Source organism: Phalacrocorax carbo, chromosome 6 (assembly GCF_963921805.1).
Source record: "Phalacrocorax carbo chromosome 6, bPhaCar2.1, whole genome shotgun sequence".
Classification (NCBI taxonomy): Eukaryota; Metazoa; Chordata; class Aves; order Suliformes; family Phalacrocoracidae; genus Phalacrocorax; species Phalacrocorax carbo.
In genome coordinates this window covers 47,001,505-47,024,242 of record NC_087518.1, presented here as the reverse complement: position 1 = coordinate 47,024,242, position 22,738 = coordinate 47,001,505, and the positions used below count along the sequence as shown (strand labels likewise).

General features: G+C 36.7%; 1 protein-coding gene across 3 annotated transcripts in view; it reads right to left on the bottom strand.

Moving 5' to 3' along the window:
• Positions 1–22,738, bottom strand: part of FAF1 (Fas associated factor 1) — a 173,776-nt gene that overhangs the window by 132,647 nt on the left and 18,391 nt on the right. For 2 of the 3 annotated variants that reach the window (XM_064455119.1, XM_064455118.1), the window contains exons 2-3: positions 22,364–22,432; positions 2,482–2,528 (exon numbers count right to left, since the gene is read on the bottom strand). In XM_064455119.1, the coding sequence (XP_064311189.1) occupies positions 2,482–2,528; positions 22,364–22,432 (116 nt within the window). Of the gene's footprint in view, positions 1–2,001; positions 2,041–2,481; positions 2,529–22,363; positions 22,433–22,738 lie in introns of those variants that run through there. The other variant, XM_064455120.1, reaches the window with a different exon arrangement.

Below are 22,738 nucleotides of genomic sequence, written 5' to 3'. Positions count from 1 at the left end.
TACTGGATTCTAGCTTGCCTTTAAGTTCAAAATCCTTCAAGCCTCCCGGACATTCATATAAAGATGTCTGCGTACCTGGCTCAAGGATACATAGAGCATTACAGGTCAGAACAAATTGGGAAACCCTTGCTACCCTGAAGCACTTAATCTTCCTCAGTGAGCCTCTCCACAAGAAGCATGTAACTGGGACTAGAAACAAAGGTACCAAAACATGAAATTTAAGGAACGTTACTCCAGGCCAAAAAACAAAACAAAACCAAACAAAAAAACACCTATGATGTACAGAAATTAAATTTGGAAAGCAAGTAACTTCACAGGGCAAGCCTAGAGCTTTGCCTTGTAGATGTTCTTATCTGGAAAATTATCTGTTCTGGGCAGTTACAGGACATCATGACGGAGGACACAAGCTAAAAAAAAGTATGCACTGAAAGAATTGAAGTAGAGCAAAGAAGTATTTAGGAAATGCTGAGATGTAAGTTGTCTCATTTCCATTCTTAAACAGAATTTATTTGAAAAACACATTCTGCTCTTCTTGAAGATACCATGAGATCTGTCAATGGAAATGTTCTTATGGCAAGTCAAATCTGTCATCTAGAGGAGGCCTGAACTTAAAAAAGCATAAATGTGGATGGCCTACATGCCACAGAAGTGCCAAAGTTATACAGAGCTATTGCAAATCCCATCACTGTGACTTCCACATTTCAAAAAAAAAAAAACACGTCATGCTTGTAAAACAAGGAGCTCCTTCACTTCTCACACCAGCAGGCTCAGAAGGATGAATTCCCAGCTACAAAAGACCCACACTCAAAGACCCGTGCTTGAAGGCCAAAGACCCACTTCAGAGGTCTAAGGAGTACAGGAATCAGTCTTATTTTCAGGATTTAAGAAAGTATAAATAGCAAGTGATATGTTATTATCTTAAATCTGATGGCCAACTATGAATAAAGTACTATAACCATTTTGTTAACAGACCCAAGAAGCAATAAATATCCTAATTCTCAGGGCTGGAATTTTTATTTATTTATTTATTTTAAACAACCCAACTGAATTATCAGACAAAATATATTTTTTTCCTTTCAATAAATTAACTGACTTCAAGTCCAGTTGTATTAATTCTATTTGATTCCACCACAAAGTGCATCCTACATATCTGACTGGCAAACTCTAATGGAACATGAAAAGCCTCACATCAGTAAAATAAGCCTTATCTGAAAACCACTGGAAACTAGGCTTCTAAGCCTTCTGAGGCTCCTTTTAAACCACTTCCACTGGAAGGAAAAAAATAATTAAAAAAAGATGAGACACATCTGACTGTCTAATCATTTCTAAAAATGAATAAATTAGTGTGGAAAAACCTGTAAGTGGACAATGGACCAGCTTGTTACCCACGTCAGGCATAACTACTCCCCAGCTCCTTCCCCCTGACCAAATAGTTCCAAACGTTCTGGTATTTTGAATACAAATGCTTTGAGGTCAGGACTTATTAACATAGGTAGAAAGAGTGGTCAACACAACTGAGACTTGATCCCAAATGGACTAGGTAGGCCTTACGGTAAATAAACATCTAGTAACTTTACTGAGCAAATAAGGTTTTATCCTGCATCAAAAATTGACTCTATTTGATAGCTTTAGTAAGTATTGACAGAGATGCCAAAATACCACTTTAACTACATTATGTATCTTTTTTCATTGTTAAAATAAACTTTTCAAAATAGTACATTGAGTATTTTTCTAAACAAAATCTTAAACACTATTTTGCTGTTTCTCTCCAGTAGCTCAATTCTTGTTCTGCTGTGTTCAATTGCCTCCCCAGCAGTTAGAAGCTCATGCTTCAGTGATTTCAGCATACCCAGCCATGAGTATACAAGCCAAAATGTAGTTCAGAAGCTAAAAGAAAATCAGTAAAGCTACTTTCAGAAGGGAGCAACCTTACTTTATCTAACACAGTATCTGCTGCCTGTAATTCAATTCAAAGAAAAAAAAAACTACAAAAACACAAACCTTTTTGTCCAGGGACAGGGAAGCATGGAATATCAATACCTTTAAAAATGCATAAGGAAAAAAAGTACTTAGCCAGGAGCATCTGTGGCTTTGCCTTACAAATTTTGAAGTAAAAAAAAAAAAAAGAAAAAAACCCAAAACAAACACCAAACCACAACAACCCACAACCCACTAAGTCCTGACGTCCAAGACAGCATACCAAAATCCAGACTTAGTAAAGAGACAACCCTGCACAGACTGACCCAACAATCAATAAATTCAAAATAAAAATTAACTAATTTGAATATGTGTTCAAGCTGTTCCTCCATCAGTATGGGAAAAAATTAAATGTTATATCAGCTTTGCCAGGAATAGAATTTGTGGCTCCAGAAACTGCTTTAAAAGGAGAATTACATCATCTTCTTGGGATTCAGGAACAAAAAATGTAACTATTACACAGCATCATTCTCTGTGTGTACTACTCCAGCCTTTTGTGCTTACCTTTGTAGAATGCCATTTTCTTGTGGTATTACACCATTTATAGCTGCCTGAAAAGACAAAACTTATTTTGAGTCAAGCATACAAAGCAACAAAAATAAATCAGAACTTCTATAACATGTTTTAAAGAGTGATTAGCTTGCTTTAAAATATGCTATAAAATGTTCTACATTCTGTGAATATTCATGGTAAACAATATTGTCATTAAAGTACCTGTATAAAATAAAAACCACACCTAAATGAAAACGAACATGAACTGAAGCTCAGACTCTATATGCATGCAATGGATTTCCCAGGTAGGACACATGGGAGTAAAGGCATGGCCCATGCTCAGTATACTTGGTACATACATACAATGAACATACTGCTCCCAAAAACATCGAGCTAACTGTGCACAGACAAGGCAGCCAGGCAGCACATACACAGAAAATCTAATGTTTCACAGAAGTATCAGACCTGCATAAACCTATAAACCCGTACAGCTGCACATATGCTGCATGTTTTAAGTCCGATGTGTTCACAAATCGCCAAAGTCAGCGCAAACAGCTACTCAACAATGGACATGCCTCGATCACACCTATGCCTTCCAGACAACCTGCCTCTAGCTCACAGACACAAATACCTCCTAAGAGTCCTCACGTGCCAGGGAATCACAGAAATTACTACCCCCAAAATTCAAACAATCTTCAGGTAGGACAGGAAGTATTTTTAAAGTGAGGTTTACATGGTTAAATATTGCCCCATGCTGTCCAGATCATCACAATAAAAAAAGTATTACTTATAGGTGTGTAAGTACAAACCTGGCAAGCTGCGTTCAGATTTGGTCTTATTTGAAATTACAGAGTTATTACCTACAAAAATACCTTAATGAATTTTATCTCATATATTATTTTTAAAATAGCCACAACATACCCCTGTTGCAAGTTCAAAACCCCACTTCTGACAAAACTGTCTTCTGAGCCTGTTACAGCATTGCTCCATTCCAAAGTTTCCAGCACATCTGATGCTACAGAAGTTTGTATAAACTTTGAAAATATATGTAAGTCAGGATGAGGGAAAAATTTGGAAAAATTGGAAAGCAAAGATAACTCTTTTCAACAGTATTTAGAAAACACCTTATTTCACTTATTTCAGAACCCTACCTAACTTCAGACTTTTAATCCTAGCCCAGCAGTGGGCTGGTAAGATAGGATAGCACAGGAGGGAATTTGACAAGGAATGAGAAAGAATAAAAAAAAAAAAACCACAAACAAACAAACAAAAAAAAAACAGAGAAAAAAACCCCAGACCTCAAAAGACTAATTCTATTTCTGCTCTTTGATGATCTTTAAAATCACTATTCTGTTCACAGGTATGTATCCATTAGGCTTAACGGTGAGATTAAAGAGAGCTTGTAGCATCCTACCAATCTCCATTTTTCTGCTGCACCAGCAGCAATTGATGCATTTCTACCACCACAACTTCTAATATCTATTCTCATATGTCAGATATACCTGACCTGTTGGCCAGAATACCTGGTGTCTGGTCCCTGATGAAGAAGAGAACGCTGACATTTAGAAGCTCATAGATTCCCTGCTACTCCAAGAGTCAAATACTGCAACTGAATGATGGACAATCATCATCTACCAACATCAATTTTACAGGCTGACATAAAAAAATGCACCTTAAGTGCACAAATCTTGATATCATCTAATTTTAAATGCTGTGCTTTCTTTATTAATATATAAGCATGAATTTTCACAGTTTCCATTAATAGTTAAGGCTACATAAAGTAAAAAAGTATTTCTGCTGAACTCAGCTAAATAACCATGATATTGCTGTAAGATTTATCATGTATTTAGAGACAGATGTTGCATACATAATAGCAAAAAAAGCACACAAGGAAAAGGGTCACAGGTATCTGTACAGCAGCTACCCAAAAGACTGTATCAAATTACAGTGAAAAAAAAGCTTCCTACCAGATCAGTTTTTAAATCAGTTTATCCACCATGCATGGCAATAATCAGTGGTTTCTTTTTAACAACGTGTCTTGTTTATCATCATTGTGGTTTTTGCAGTCATACATAGCTCTTGATCACGTTCATCTAATAAACCTCCAGGAAAAAGTGGGAGGTTTTAGTTTGTTTGGGTTTTCCTGGATTGCTTGCCCACCCCCACCCCCCAGTCTTCAGCAATATACATTTCATTCCTGTCAATAAACAGGTAAAGTTGGTTGAAAGACAAAAATATCCTTTATTTTGCATCTGTAGGTTACAGAGAGCAAATGCAGGGTTTTGTACCACAGGACCAACAATAATAATGATCTGCTGGTGCATCACAATTCTCTACTCTGAGAAAAAGAAGCTGCTTCAGCTATGAAGAAATATAGCACAGCATGGCATTTCCACATTTTTTCTGTGAAAGCTCATGTGTCAGTCTTGGAGGATTAAATCAGCTGAAACTTTTTCTAAGCCTAGTTAGAGGGGTTAAATACGATGGAGGCTCCAAGCTATTTTCTTTAAAACTGAATAACTCACTTGTTCACATCCCCAGTTTTGTAAACTTGATGACATTTAAGGGGCACAGCAGTAAGAAAAAACAGCAGCAGCAGCATTATGTACTTTTTTGATGGAAAGACCTCTATTAACCACACTAAAAATAAAGTCTGGACACTGTTTGTTAAGCAAGATGGAAGGCTAAAATTATGTAGATGGCAAATGGTAGCAGTGCACATGTAGATATTGCATAAATATTAAATATCCGTGTTCTTACAAGACATCTATAGGTAGACCCTGAAAAGAAAATAAGAAAAAGGAACAACCATCTGCTTTAGAATTTCATGGGAGGAATGTTGTGACTATTAAAAAAAAAAAAAAGTTATTAAGGCAAGATCTGTTCCAGGCTGTTTTTCCCCAACGTCAGTCCCCTCTGAGAGAGGATCAGGTCTCTACGGTTAAGTAAACATTCAAAGATATTAAATTTTTTTGTCTTTCCAAACAGGGATCATTCAATCGGCAAAAACAGCCTGTGTGACTAATATACAGTAATTAAAAAGATGTATAACCCTTGAAACAATTTTAATATCAGGTGCAGTAAATCTATTCATGGGTTATTAAATATAAAGATACCATGTCTGGCTCAGAAAATTTCTTCAGCTCCCAACAGCCTCTTGCTGAGGGTGCTACCAGGGAAATAGCACTCCCTGCTCCCTGTTCTCACACTGCGTACATCCACGAGTGTCACTGCTGGATACTGGGCACCACAACTTCAACAGATAGTTTACCCATTCCAATGCTATCACTATTTAAGGAGTGAAGCTTGCCTTAAGTGGAAAATTATAGCGGGGTTACAAAATTTTTTTTTACCTCAAAGCCAAGAATCTTAGGCGTGCCTCAGTGCCATCCATATACAAACGCTACTGTAACACGGTTCAAACTTGGAATGGAGGCATAGAAGCAAGGACATAATTAATGTTTTGATGACAATATTCCAACAACTACCAGGCCCACAACTTATTTTAGGAAGCCAAATTTAGTTATTATTGATTTATACATTTTGTTTAGAGATATCACTCATATATCCAGGAATTGAAACAGTTTATTTAAGTATTTATCAAGCCCTGCATAACCTGATCTAATTGGACCAGCTTTTGACTAGACCAACATCCAGAAGTAACTCCAATTTCAAGCACTCTATGACTCCATCATCCAACAGTGCAGGATATGTTGATAAATCTTACTGAGAATCCTGTTCATTTAAATTAATGGGAAGACAGGAATATGATATAATACTGGACTGCTGAGTGCCAATTAGAAAGGTTGAAAGGAACAATACTTCTTCTGGTGTTTGTTTCAGCAGCAAGCTTCCAGTACCAAAACATATTAAATCCAACTTTTTTACTGCTTCCCGCAAACACAGAAAACAATGAAGCAATAGGGTTAATAAAAGGTTACCAAATTCATTAATAGTTTGGGCAACCCAGAAACTCTGTGGTACTCTACAAACAGACTGAACTATTTAAGTGCCTAAAGAACGTTGTGAAGCAGACCATGAAATTTAAAGTTTTTCCTCATGGGAATATTAGCTTAAATAGATTAGTCAGTTCTGACTAAATGTGACTAGCTTTTACGAGTACAAAACAGTGTTAGAGAGAAAAATAAGATTAACCATTTCTTAATAACCTCATGAAGCAACAACGTTGATGACCTCTCTCAAAACACACAATTATAGTACTAACCATTTAAAAGCAATTAAGTGCATCTTACAGTGAGCTTCATCCCAGGGGAACGAGGGTCCTATGAATAATTGTGAATGAACTGGGGTATTTTAAGTAGCACAAAAAGTAAACTCCCAAGTTTAAAATACTCAGCGGTTATCACTAAGTTTGAAAATAGACTGGGTTTGCCAATCATATTATTTAAAAGCAGAGGTCTACATATACTGACTGTATATTCAAACAGGGCAGGGAATTCCTTCCTCTTTATCAACTACAGATTGGAGGTAGATTTTAAATTTCCAAAGTTTAATGTTTATATTAATTATCTCAAGACTTAAAACCAGGCCCAGACAAAGACTTTTTCAATGGGTGAGGTGGGAGAAGACCTTCCTCCATGGCCACCTCTTGTTCCCTCTCCTTCCCAATCTCCATACCACACTGGTTTTAGCCAACAGATACAGACCCTGCCCTAGATACAGATCCTTTCAAACTTTCCCCATCAAAAGCTCTACCCCAATGAAGAGCAAGAGCTTTTACAAAGCATGACGTAAGATCAACTTTACAAAACATGTATTAGAAAACATGTCTCCGAGCAAAAGAAGAAAGCAAGTTCAAGCAGCATGATGCTGGAAGAACAACCCTTTCAGAAGAGGCTAGAGAGATGCAAATACCATGCACATGTGAAAGCTGCATGACTTTCATTGAGATAAATAACCATATCAGCTTAGCGCAACCAGTTTATGTATGAATCATCTCACACAGGATTTTAAAAGCCTTATTTAGGTTTGACTGAATTCAGCAAGTAAGACCACTTTAGTCTACTTAATAAAGCCCACACAGAGATTTACATTTGTTTAGCTAAAAATTGAGAAGGTTTACATTAAACAAACACAACACACAAATGAGACATAGACACAGGGTAATAGGAACTGCAATAGCAGATGATTCAATCTGAAATCCAAAGATTTCCAACCAAACAGTATCAACTGCTGCAGAAAGTCATGGGGAAATGTAATGGAGTAACCTGCTCCTTTCTGCTGGAGTAACCTAGCAGCTTTTAGGACTGTATTTTGAAATACAACCAAAAAAAATTACTGTTTTATTGTTTCACACTACAAAACAAGTAGAAACCTATTTTAATACTTGACTGAACCTTTCAGCATTTAATCTTAGATTTATTTCTCTGAATGATTACACAACGGAATATAACACCAAACCTACATGCAAAACTTCACCGTAGAGAAAGAGATGACACGCAAGTGGTTTTGAGTTCTGTAGAATTAAAAAAAAAAACAACAACAACCAAACACCACCACCCAAAAAAACCCCCAAACTGTTACATTTTGGAAATACCAGCCAGTATTCTTCTGCGCTATCAATCCATCCTGCTGGAAGATCACTCAAGATTTGTTTAACTTAGACAAATTAAACATGTTTTTTTAAAAGCTAAAAGTGTAATGAAGTATACCAAAAGGCCCTCATTAAGAAATCTAAACAAAAAGTTAACTCTTATCTTTCACATTTTATGATAAATTTCCACAGCATTGAAAGGGACATTTATATTACTTTATTTACAATTGTAATCACATTGCAATTAATTCCACTCCTAATTTGGGCTAAATGGGATGTTCCCCTTGAAATTCTTACTCTAATTTTATTGCTTTCATGTGATAAATTGCTCGTCTTAAAGATTTAAAATCCATTATTTGATTTGGTATTCAAACAAAATAAATGAATGATAGAACTCCAAATGCTTTGTACAATGGGGAGCTTAAAAATTTAAAAAAACAAAACCACTACCAAAATTGAACAAGTATTATCCTGAGAGGAAAAACAAATAATTAAATGATAAGGGATAAAGGAAACCATTAGTGAGACAAAACATGCATGAAAGGACCAAAAAATCAAAAGTGATTTTTAAATTGCTTCCATACTATGAATCTGCATGACAAAGAAACATAGTTCTGTGTAAAACAGTAAAGCAAAACAGAAGTGGTGCAAAGATTTATTAGTTCCTTTTAAGCATGGAAATATTTCTTACAACAAAACTAACTTGCAGGGTTCTGCTATATGTATATATTTCAGTAATAACAATAAATGTTTTAAAATAATGCTCTCCTAATGATTTTCCTTATAGCAAATACTAATCTGGGCTTGTATTTTCAACAGAACTGATAATAATGGGTAATGCCAGATGCAGACGTGTCAAAACATTTGTTCTGACCTGCTGATACTGTGCGATTTCAGGAACCTGGACAAAAAGTAAGCCTATGCATAGACCTCTCTAGCGTCAGTTTGTAACAATTAAAAAGTCGAAAATTTGGGAATAAACAGCAGAAATCTTACTAACCGATGTTGACAAAAACACACTGCAAGTATTAGTCAAATACTGCAGTCAATCTGGATTAATAAAATAAAGGCTTACTGAAATCAGCTGTAATACAATCACTTCTTTCTGCCCCAAGACATCAAGATTGTATTATGAGATTCCCAAGCAGAGGAACATGGCTTCTGTGCAGCTTTATGCAACTATCAAATCTTGCATGTTACAAGCAAGTTTGTGATGTGTTATTTTAAACCAGAAATTCCATAAAACATTCTGCAGAAATACCAATTATTTTAGAACAGAGGCTTTTTACAAACAGTACACACTATCACCTTCCTACATACACAGCTACTTTGAAAGCATTACTTGAACATGGCATGACTGCTGTGAGTTTAAGTTACAAAAAAATATTAATTCCGTTTGGATTTTTAAATGAATGCAATAATATTTAAATTTTAAAATTGCTCATTATGCCCCAGTAGTAACAGAAGCAACCTCTACCTTCGTTATCTTTGGCAGGCTTTTCAAAGCAAAGAAATGAGTCAGCTTTTTCCTGTAGCTTGTGTTATACTTGCTGGCGTTTCCTCAGCTTTGCAAGTCTCAAAGTATTTCCAAGTGCTAGACGTGAAGTTACACCCACAAAGATTTTACAGAATGCCAACATTTGTCCCCATCGTGGTTAAAATTTAACCAAAAGCTGTAATTGAACTACAATGAGATGTCTTCTATGCATTCTGCTTTATTTCAGCTTGCTTTCTTTACAACAAATATACTTCATGAAAAGCTGCAAAACAATAGAATTGCTAATAAAGCTAAAAATTAACATTTCATCAAAAAATGCCACATGAATATATTCATACAGATGATTCACTTCATCAGCAAGAGAGCACGCGTTGAAATAGTTTACAATTAGCACTCTAGATGTGGTTTCTCATTTCTCCCTACTTCTTTGGTGGCTTCAGCAAACTTTTTCCCGTAGTTCCTACAACATGCCGAAATGCACTAGGAAGCCTTTCAACAGTTAGATATACTTCTGTCGTCCTGGGAAAAAAAACCAACATTTTGCACAGTTCTTTAATTTTATATAGTCACTGCATAATTCCACAAACAAAGCACCATCTCAATAATAAATTCATAACTAGATGTATTTTCCTAGTGCAATGAAAAGAAATAACATTAACAGATTTATAAGACTCTTATGGATTGGTATCTATCCGAGCTGAAACTCTGTTTCAGTAGGAATAACAGAAATCATCTATTCTGAACTATCCACTCAAAACTCATTCATATAGAAAGGGAGAAGAGTAGAGTATGATGTGTCTGGTACTTTCTGACACACATACATAGTTATCTTGGCCCTAGCCATTAACATCACTACTTTTTACACTAATACTACTAATAATTCAACTTGAATTGAATTGAATTGAAATAGAATGAAACTACACTAATAATTCAACTTAACAGAAAGGAATGCTTATGCTTGTCATCAAAACATATTTTGTTACTCCTTAAAATGTTAAGCTAAACAGCAGGGGAGTCAGATAAAAGAAACACTATGCCTGAAAAAATACCTATATACCAAATTCCCACATTTCTACCACTCTCCTAATTATTTTTTATATATTTTAATGACAAGACTGAAAAGTACTGGTTAGGGATAGCTACCCCATGACAACATATTTTTTGTTCAGCCTGAAAAAATAAAATAAATACATAAAATCACTCTTTCTTTGCTAAAACATACTAGCTCTTAGCAAGTACTGGAAAGACAGAACAGGGGTGAAATCGCAGGACACAAGATAATTAAAAAAGTCCTAGAAGTGTTGCCTACAGACCAAGGCCTCTACTGAAAAGGTGTAATAACATAAAACATCTTATGTGACAGTTTTCAGATTAGCCTAGCCGTAGATAGCAGACTGCCTAATCACTAATCAGCAATAAAAGAGTAATTATGCAAGACTTGGCTTCAGAGTTTGGAAACCAAAAAGTCCATTTCCGAAGTATGTAACCTACAACTTGTCTCACAGTATTTCTCTTTATACCTCTCGACAGCCTATGCTATACTGCTGGTACTGCAGCAATGCAGGTCTTCCAGGGCCAGGTAAAGAGAGTTTATTTAAATAAAACTAGGACAGAACTGTTAAGATATTCAACAGTATTATAAGTCAATCCATTTCTAAAATACTCTGCTCTGAAAGCCTGATGGGTCTAGGTGACTCCTGGCTCCTGTGGCAAGATCTTTCACAATTAAGGTTCATTGCAAAATAGTCACAGCATTGGCACAGATGCTGGTCCTCAAATTATTTAATTTACTTCCTTCTTCTCCTACACATACATTGCCCAGCATGACTCCACGATAATGACTTGTCAAACACACATTTATACGATACATGCAAGTTTCAGTTCAGCTAGTCACAGTATAATATACTACAAACTATTTTTAGACACCTCATTATCAGCCACTTCACTATTAATATAGTCTAGGAATTTGATCTTAAATTTGAATGTCTCAGGATAAATTAATGCTAAGCAATCTTCACAGAAATTGCCAATACAGAGGTAAAAGCTTCTGAAAATAAGTATTTGTAAAATATAAGGCAGGTGGGAAATGCCTGCATATAGCTACAACAGTACTATTAGGCACTACTGTGATCTCAGGTGCCACTTTTCTGTTATTCTCAGAACACAAAAAACTCCTTATTACAAGAAACAAGAGCCTTTTTCCATGACCAGAAATCTAAGTTTATTAGTCCCATTGCTTGTTTGGTCACTATGAAAGAAAAGCTTGAGTAAAGAAACTCATTTCTTTAGGAACTAAATTCCACCTGTTATTTGGAAAGGACATACACCGCTTATGTTACTTTACAATGCTGACAGCAACATTTTACCTAAAAATCCACTCAACTATCTTTCTGTCCAGACATTAACATTTCATATGCATCATCACAGCCACATGGCTACAAAATACATCCATAAAACATGTAATCACAATCCCTTTGTTATCCTCCAGTGAATAAAGCAGGCTTTTTCTATTAGAAAAATTAAAATCAATAGTTATGAAACAAAATAAGCTATCTTAGATTAACATAAACCCCTTAGTGTCTAGAAAACTATCTGCTATATTGCAAGTTAACCATTACATTTGCTAAAATTGTGAAGGGGTGGAAGATATGGATTATTTCACAGATATTGAAGAATCATTCCAGCCTAACAGGAACAAAAGGGTGTTCATCTAGAAGGCACTTTGCCTAAGCTATACCACTTTTACCCTGTGGGAAAAATATTTACCCCATTACACCCCTCCTTCAATCAGCAACGTCAGAACTAGTCCTGTCTGATGAATCAACAAAACTGCAAAGAACACACGAAACAGCACCAAATAAAACACCTTTGAAGCCATGACTCTTAACTGCCTTAAATAAAATTTAAAAATCATACCTCCTTGGGAGGGACAAGTTTTTTCATCCTCCCAAACTTCAAATTGAAGGACAAAATAATTAACGTATTTAACCCTAATTCATGGTTTCCATAAAGTTGTTAACTGCACATCCCCTGGCTTCAATCCATTTACACATGGTAGACCAAAATGAACCCTACATATAGTTAGTCACCTACTGAATAAATAATAATTTTATGTTAGAATTTTAGCAGTGCCTTGAAAAGAAGAGACGCTGCACAGCACCAGTTTTCCACAGTGAAAGCTCAAGTCTTCCCAAGCACTGAGGCTTTCAAGACCTTTTCCCATTAAATAAGCACAATGTTTTAGCAGAGGAGCATTTGAAAGAAATTAAAACTGATTTAACCAAATCCCCAAACAACCTTTCTCAGACAAGGCTTTGCCCTGACAGTAATTCGCTCAGGGGTGGGGGAAGAAGAGTTTGTATTTCTTACACATTGACCTGCCTTAGGACCAAAAAAGAAAAAGACAGAAATAAACTAAAGAAACCAAATATCCCTCTGGGTCTAGTACATGATTTAGCTATTATTTCTGGGTGTAAAGTGCATTTTGAGGTTTATTTTTTTGTACCTGAGTAGTCCCAGGCAAGATCCATGAGAATCTAACAAAGTTTTGGGACAGCAGACTACAGATAAGGAAAACAATTAATTTCAAATTTCAAATCCTTCTCTACAGACAAGCCAGAAACTGTCCCCTTCCCAGCCTCTTTCTTTACAGGGGGAACACTTAGAAACTTAAGATTCTTGGATATTTACACAATAACAGTGGCTACAGCATTGATAACAGCTTTCATGGTGTAACCAGGGCCCTCGCGCATCCGGAGCCGCAAATGAAGAATGCCTGCCTTTTAACACTGCATTGGTGTTACGAGGTTCATTCCCGATTTTGGTGACAATGGCTTTCCTTATAAAAATCACAAGATATGGCAATGTTAACATGATCCAAGCAGTGTTTCTCAATCTCTTTTGAAAGAGCAAAGGGTCATCCAAACAAGAAAACAAATCCAAAAACCACCTAAGTTTTTTTGAAAAAAAAAAATTTAAAAATCCAAGGGATCAATATATGTAATAAAGTGGTAGTTTTATTCAGAAGTTTCGAACACACTATTTAGACATTTGCTACTTTTATTCTCCCTTTAGTATGTCTGTTTCCTTGCTTGCATGTGACAGAACGCATATATGACATTTTTATTGGGTTTGGATCCATTTTCTTTTAAACTGTAGTTGCTCTGTTGACCACTTTCTGATGTTTAACAGACCACTTGCAGGCAATGGACCAAGACTCACGCAGAGACACAACAGGATCAATTGCAATCTGTGCTTTCATCAAAGTCATGTGAAATGACCGTCACAGTGGCAATATATTGAACACTTTCCTACATTGCCTGAGGTATCAGCTGTTGATGTTATTTAAATTCTCAGAAGAAAGCAGCTGGGATTTGGTAGGACCATGAAGACCAGGCTACCTTGCTGCTAGCAGAGGTAATCTTCCTTGAAGCACATTACTGAGGTGACAAAGCAGCACTCTTATTCTGCATTCTGCAAGTAAAGAATCTTCATTTCCTCCACATGTATTAGTGGTAGCGTTTTGTTTTGATTTTTTTTTATAGATGAATATGCATACAGCTATGTGGAAATCATAACATGCTTACAACTGCCTACAGATGTGCACATTTAATATGATCTTCAATGTAGAAAATATACAAAAAGGAAACATCTGTTTTACCCAAGATGAAGGCATTCAAAAGTAAATAAAACCAATGAATTTAATAATAATAGGGCTTTTAAAACTTAACTAGTCATCTTTGCTACCACCCAGCTACATAAAATACACAGCATTCACCTGAGTTTACTCAAAGACACAGAAACGTCACTTCAGGAGATTCAAAAAATCTGGAAATACGCAGAAGGAGAAATCACACTACTTCTGCAAGCAGGGATCCCTAACTTAACAGAAAGTACATTAAAGACTTAGAAAATGGATTTCTGTACTCCCTTGTAAAATAAAAGTTCACATATAATTTAATTGTGTCCACTAGAACAGATTAATGCTGCAGTTGGACACATAAGAAACCTGCAACTTCTGTATTTCCTGGAGAACAGGCACCATGCCCATGGGACACCTGCACCAGTGGGATGCCCGTCCACCAACATTACTTGTCATTACTTAACTCAGAGCTTCCTTCTTCCTTAGCTCTGCTGGCAGCAGGATCTTGAATGCTGTCCAGGCTGCTCAGTGCAGTAACAGCAAGCATAAACTAGCTAAGCTGACAAAACACGTTCGACAGGACACCAAGATCCAGAAAAGGATGCCTGTCTAAAATAAAACTTTAAAAGCTCCTTAAAAAAAAAAAAGGGGGGGGGGGGGGGGGGGGGGGGTGTGTGCAACAGAGGGATACACCTCTGGCTCCCAGCGGCAGGTGTGACTGTTCATTTGACCACACAGAGAACGTTATTAATACGCAGATAAGTCCGTGTTGCTAACAGTGAAAATCCCTCAGATCTAGTTAAAATGAGAGGAGCACACCATTAACTTCTCACTAGTCCTGGCTGCCTCCCTGGGGAGCCTGTTCCAGTGCCCCACCAGCCTCTGGGTGAAGAACCTTTTCCTAATATCCAACCTAAACGTCCCCTGGCACATCTTCCTGCCATTCCCTTGGGTCCTGTCATTGGTCACCAGAGACAAGAGATCAGCGCCTGCCCCTCCTCCTCCCCTTGTGAGGAAGCTGCAGACCATGATGAGGTCTGCCCTCAGTTGCCTCTTCTCTAGGCTGAACCAACCAAGTGACTTGAGCCGCTCCTTGTACAGTTTCCTCTCTAAACCCTTCACCAATTTCATGGCCCTCCTCTGGACACTCTCTAGTAGCTTTATATCCTTAATGTACTGTGGCAGCCAAAACTGCACCCAGCACTCGAGGTGAGACCGCACCAGCGCAGAGCAGAGCGGGACAATCCCCTCCCTCGACCAGCTGCAACGCAGGGCTCGATGCCCCCCAGGGCACGGTTGGCCCATGTTCAACTTGCCATCGACCAGAACCCTCAGCTCCCTCCCTGCAGAGTTTCTCTCCAGCCTCTCATTCCCCAGTCTGTATGTACATCGAGGGTTGCTGTGCCCCAGGTGTAAAACCTGGCACTTGCCCGTGTTAAACTTCATACAATTGGTGATTGCCTAGCTAATACAGCCCACTTGGAATGTAACAAGAGCACTGCCAAACGTATGACAACACTGTCCCACATTTAAGGAAAAGAAATGGCCCTGTGCCAAACTTAAATTGATCTCCTAGTTTCTGGAGATAGACTAATCCAAATCGATCAAAAAAAGGTGCAAATAAATATCACATCAAAGCTTTTGCAGGGCAAACCAGTTAGAAAAAGACAAAAGATGTTTTTACTGTATTCATTTTTACCAACTTGTACTGAGATTTACTACACATTATAAAAAAGGAACTAACTTAACGTTTACAAAGCAATAAAAGATACAAATAACAGATTGCAGAATAAGAGTGCTGTTTTGTCACCTCAGTAATGTGCTTCAAGGAAGGATGATTACCTCTGCTAGCAGCAAGGTATCCCAGTCTTCAGAACATAAATTCTTTCCAACAGAAATACAAAAGAAAAACTGTAACCTCCTAGCTCATTTTTCTCACTTCAGTTTTTTTATTTTTTTAATGTATTTATTTATTTCCAAAAGATAACATTACATAGAAGTAAATATAAATACATAAACAAAATGGGTACGTATATTTAAAAAAAAAATCCTGTCTGACAAATAATTACTATTTTTTAAGAGGTTTTAAACAGTGAGATGCAAAAAACACTCATCTTAGAATTACAGAATCAATCATGTAGGTTGGAAAAGACCTTTAAGATCAAGTCCAACTGTTAACCTAGCACTGCCAAGCCCACCACTAAACCTTGTCCCTAAGCACCACATCTACATGTCTTTTAAATACCTCCAGGGATGGAGACTCAACCAATTCCCTGGGCAGCCTGTTCCAGTGCTTGACAACCCTTTCAGGGAAGAAATTTTTCCTCATATCCAATATAAACCTCCCCTGGCACCATCTGAGGCCATTTGCTCTTGTCCTATTGCTTGTCACTTGGGAGAAGAGACCAACACCCACCTCACTACAGCCTCCTTTCAGGTAGTTGTAGAGAGCGATAAGGTCTCCCCTCAGCCTCCTCTTCTCCAGGCTAAACAACCCCAGTTCCCTCAACCTCTCCTCATAAGACCTGCTCTCCAGACCCTTCACCAGCTTCGTTGCCCTTCTCTGGACATGCTCCAGCAACTTGGTATCTTTGTACTGAGGGGCCCAACACTGAACACAATATTCAAGGTGTGGCCTCACCAGTGCCAAGTACAGGGGCACCATCACTGCCCTGCTCCTGCTGGCCACACTAGTCCTGATACAAGCCAGGTGGCCTTCTTGGCCACCTGGGCACACTGCTGGCTCATGTTCAGCCGGCTGCCAACCAACACCCCCAGGTCCTTCACTGCCGGGCAGCTTTCCAGCCACTCTTCCCCAAGCCTGTAGTGTTCCATGGGGTTGTTGTGACCCAAGTGCAGGACCTGGCACTTGGCCTTGTTGAACCTCACACAACAGACCTCAGCCCATCGATCCAGCCTGTCCAAACCTCTGTGTAAGTTATCCATTCTAAAGAAAAATTATAATTGAGAGCTTTATAAAAACAGATGTTCAGAATATGCAATTTTCTCTTTCCAAGGTAAAGAGATGCTTTTTGTCAGCTGACTCTTGGAAACTATGTACAAATAGGAACTGTCATCACATTCCAGGTGCACTAAACTGCTGGTTTTAATGAAGTTATACAGTGCTTTGAGCCTCTGCCAGAATACAGAATAACAAAACCAAGTATAGCAGGAAGGCACAAAGGTCATTTTAGAAATATATTTTGAAAATAAAAACAAGGTTTTTCTAAATAACAACTATACACGCGTTTATAGTGAAGCGAATATGGGATAACCCCTCCTTTATTTTTATGAAATTTATTTTCTTCTTAAAGTGCTGTTAATCAATACCTGCATTACAATGTATTTTGGAAAAGACATGAAATAATTTTAAAAAAACAGTGAACAGGAGTAACAACAGAAATGGTCATACTGGGAAAAGTAGAAAATTAAGCATGGTGAACCCTGGTTCTCTTTCAAAAATTCCTGTTCTGATTACCAGTACAGAATATAAAGTCATGCTATATATGAAGGATTTTGGCTTTTTCATTAGATCTGTGAAAGGTACAGGAGACCAAGTTTCATGCATAGATACAAGCATTTGATATCAGTAGAGCAAAGAGCTATTATCTATGTAACAACCTCATATATCGAAGGTCCTTATTGCATAGGGTCAGGAAGTAAATTAATGGGTCATTTCTTTTAAATTTATACTATCATCAAAAACATTTCAAAAGACAAATAGTTGTGATTTTTCATACTTTTGTTTTATCGTCTTTACACCAAGTTTGAGATACATTTATATTATCATTCTTACCTTCAAATGCCAAAACAGAAGGTCGTAGGTTAAATGGGCAAGCTATGAAGCTGTCAGATTTTACAACAGACAGGATTTCCTAACCTTTGCTTCCTCAGATGTTAAAAATGATTGTAAATTAATAGATCTAAAGAAATTACAGTCAGGAAATAACATATTAGCAATTCTGTCAGGCTTAAGAGAGTTGCTGGATGCATTTATTGCAGAACAGTTTCATAAAGATGAAGGCGTGCAGAGATCATTATATTATCTATGTTGATCTTCTGTATTTCACAGAACATCTGTAACATTTCATTGCCAATAATAAGCCTAGTAACTACGTTACAGTGTTCTAATACAGAAAAAAACCTGAGCTGCTATATATGCAGCAGACTACCGTAAAGGCCAAGTCATATGCAACAGTGGGGAACTGATTATTAGCAAGATTAGAGTTCATGATCCCACCAAGCAATTTATACACTGTTGTTGTGTATGAATTCCTCTGCAACACTCTCGTGATCAAACTTTCATAAAAGACAGTTTCCTATATCACTTCAAACAGCTATAAACATGATTCGAACACTGTAAAAGATATACAACTCAGACTTCTAAATCCAGTTTATTTAGTTCCAAGTAGAAGATAAATTAATGGCAGTTTATGTTGTTTTAAAGTGTTCCATATAGAGGAATAGGCATGAAGACATCCAATGGGGGTGGGTAATCTTCAAAGTTTGAAAATAGGAAGCTGATATTTCAGTTCTAAACAGCAAAGCAAAAAGAATTCAGACTAATTCTTAATAAATACGTAAGTGGCTACTAGAAAAACTAAACCAAGAAAGGAGTTCCTTACGCTTCACTCAGGTTTGGCTTTGTTTAAAGTTAAGACCAAAAGATACAAAACATAGAAACATGCGTTGAAGTAACTGGAAAGACCTTGGTGACATTTTAACCCTTGATACTAAAATCTACTAGCAAGACAAGTTAAAAACAAAAAAGTATGGAGAAAATAAGCAGCAGCTATGTTGCATCACTGCAAACAAAGACATCCTCAGAAAAGCTTACACAAAAGCATAGTACTTTTAGCATGACATTAGAAACTTGTTTTGTGAACTACATAACCTACTGCCTCTGCGCATTCTGCTTTGTCAGTAAGTACTTCGCTGTTTCTGTTTTGGGATCCTTCTGCCTTCCAGCTCACCGGGACTACTTGCTCTTGGCTGTTTTGGCTGAAGTCCCAGAGGAATAACAACACCCTTGAGTTGAGTCTCATAGGATTCAAGAAGCAAAGGTGCTCAAGGGAATCTTCAACCTGGGTCCCTAGCACAGTCTCTGATAGTACATTACTTTTTTCCCCAAAAAGGAATATGGAGTTGAGATACAGACAGCCTGAATGAAGAGCAAGAAAGCAATCTGTTCTGAGACAAGAACTTCCTTAACTTATGGTTTTGGTTTTTTCCCTAATGCTGCCGAAGTGCCCCTGAACTTAGGTTGATCCTATCCTTGCTTAGCTTTCTACTTCATATAACCCTGGGTCCTGATCAAATCCAGAGCTCTGATTCCAATTCCAAAATCATGGCAGTAAAGGAATCCACATTTAAAAAAAAAAAAAAAAAAAAAAAAAAACAAACACACACCAAAAAAACCCAAACCACCCTCCCAAAAAAACACTGAACACCTGTATGACTATATTTCACTTCTATGTCTTTACTTTAGAACTGTAAAATCACTTAAAGAATGGGTTTAATTATTTCTTTTTTTTTTTTAGGCAAAGATACATTTATCATAAGAAGTGCTCATCCCCAATCTATTAATTCAGGCCATGTTTATCAAAAATTGAACTTGAAATAAGCCTCCGAATAAGATGGACAAAACTAAATTAAATTAGAGAAGACAGTGATGATGTTCTTCCCGTTTACCTAATGGATTGGTGGTCAAAGGATGACAGAGGAAGGCTTACCAAAAACACCACTGCTGTCTTCATGATTTTTGAACTAACTCCTATGAGTTTTGTTTTCCTTACAAATCCCCAAACATGTTCTGATAGATGTTGAATGAAATATTTAGTGTCAAGCAAAAGGATTTTCTTCATTTTTCATTTTGACTAAAACCTCCGAGACCTTTTGGTTCAATCAAAACAAATCCTTCCCTCCTCCCCAGTTTCTTGGCACTGAATCTGTACTTGACTACTGAATCGAAGGTATAAACCCCCCAAAAAAACCAAACCAAAAACCCACCACACATGGATCATACAGTTTTAAAATAAAAAATGCTACATCTCGAATAAATCGTGAGCCTTTTTTCATGTATTGTTTTGACTTTTGAGATGCTGCACAAACCCTTGCCTAACAAAGAGATAGTTGATTCTCTCGCAGGCTAGCAACTCCTTTTCTTCTTACATTCACATTTCTTTTGTCTTCTCTTTCTTCACTCTCTGCTTCTAACTCCCTGTTAGATTAGCATGATTTGGTTTTCATTCCCTTTTTTACAAGGCTGCTTTTAATAAAAAGGAGCCAATGTCCTAATAATGACAGACTCTTAGGGCATCATCTTCACATTTACTGTCCTCAGTTTTTTTTTTCCTTCCACAACTTACCATTTCCCTTTCATAGACACTCCTCTCATTCTTTTTCTGTTTAGTTTCAAGAACTATGTCCTTTCCTGAAGTACCTGTTAGATCCGTATTTTTCTTTCCTTTCTTACTTTCCATATGCCTTTTTTTAAGCTTGCATTTTTGGGTCATTACTTCTTTTCCCACTATATTCTACACTTCTAGATTGTTTAATCATCACTAAAAAAATTAAGTATTTAAAGCTATTGTTGTACCCATTCTCATAGCTTTAAACACTTCACTCTCCCCTTCTACTCATTCTGAAGTCTCAAAAGAAAGGAAAAAGAAATTTTAAAAATCCCTAGTTGTTCTTACTATTTTTCATCACAATTCTCTGATTCAACCATACCTGTGAGCATTTATTGTAAAACACATACTTTACAATTTACAAATCCCCCAAAACCACATCCAACTGATTTAATGCATTGTATTAAGAACTTCATGACCTGCACAGAACGCATCAGGCTACTGCTTGTCTTCCCATAAACACTTTAATTTTCAAAACAGCCCATGCTAAGTCACAACAAACTACGATGACAAAAGATGTTTTTAACTCTACCACTCTGTCAACATACATTTGGGTTTTTCTGTTTGAAGACACAGATGATATGCACTACCTTTTGCTCGTTGGTGTCTCGTTCTTGCTTACACCATGACATGTTGCAAAATGAAGACTCCATATACTTCAGCCAACATTCACTTTAAACATTTAGTTTCAAGTGTTTGGAGTACATAGCATTTGTTTACAATAGGTTACATTATTACACATAGTTTTAATCATTATGCCTTAAAATAAAGACAACATTCATTCTAACAAACTCAGTTTAAAACCCCACCGTAACCGCTGTGATACTTAGTTTGCAATTATTAAAACATAGAGAACACTCTAAACAATATGTTGGAACACAATGTGGCAGACAGCTGAAACTGTATCCATAGTCAATTTTGGAAAATCGAATTTTTAAAAAAAATAATCATCTGATACTTTGGACTGGTCCAAAGATCACTCATTTGGAAAAGAAAAAAAAAAAAGGAGGAAATCACAGATACTATAATTAAAGGAAGATCACTTGCTTTTTAGTTAAGTTTGTTCTATTTTACAATTTTAAACCTTAAGAAAATGGATTAATAGTTTCTTTATTTATCCTAATAATCCTATGCAGAGTCTGAAAATACCTAAGATTGTTTTGCTTGTTTTATCAGTTTCCTCCTATTTGTCTGCACATTGAACCTTGTTACAAACTAGACAATAGGGCTTTTTAGGATGAGTGTGTTTGCTGGGTTTTTTTTGTTTGTGCTTAACTGTGTCTGGATAACACCAAATCTAAATAAGGTATGGCCTTAATCTCTGACTCAATTCTGCATAGCAACTAACAATAAAAGAGCAACTATCTTATTTTTAAACTAAAAGCACACAAAAGATTGAAGAAGTTGTTTTACGTTCCGCTTCAAAGATTCAAAAATCTTGTGTGTATATATGTGTTCTAAAAATGCTACTCGTAATTGTACTACTTACAAAATTATACATACAATTAACCAAAAGGAAACTAAACACAATATGAAACATTGTTTTAAAGGAAAAGAAACAAAGCAAAAAGGCATGAAGACAATCAGAGCATACCAGGGTGTACACAACTCATTATCATGTCAACTTGGCAACGAGGCTTTAACAAACCAGAAAGTCAGCACATAACTGGCTAGCACCAGCCATAAAAGACACACCCAAATTTGAAATAAAGATAATAGCTGTCTCAGCAAGATGGCACTTCACTGCTACATGAGGTTGATCTATGAAGTAATTTTCTTAGAATACTTACCACTAAATCCCAGTTATTTTGTTCAAGCAATGTTATAGCTTCATCAATATTTTCAATACCAGTACATGCCTAAAAAGAAAAAGAAGCAGTAAACAGAATTAAAAGCATTGATCAAAATCAGAGTATTAATACTTATAATTAATTTCAGCAGAATGACAGGAAAGATACGGGTCTTTCATTTCTGTTAGTAGAAGGTAATCCAGAAATCAGGTTTCAAGTTTTAAACATCAAACATTTGGATATAATTCTCTGTTGTACCAGAGGATTCTTGTGTGACCTTGAGCAAGCCACCTTGGGAAGCAAGACAAAGTAGTCATTTGTAAAATTAGGACAACAGTGCTGTCCCATAAAGGTGCTTTGAGAATTCTAAATTCC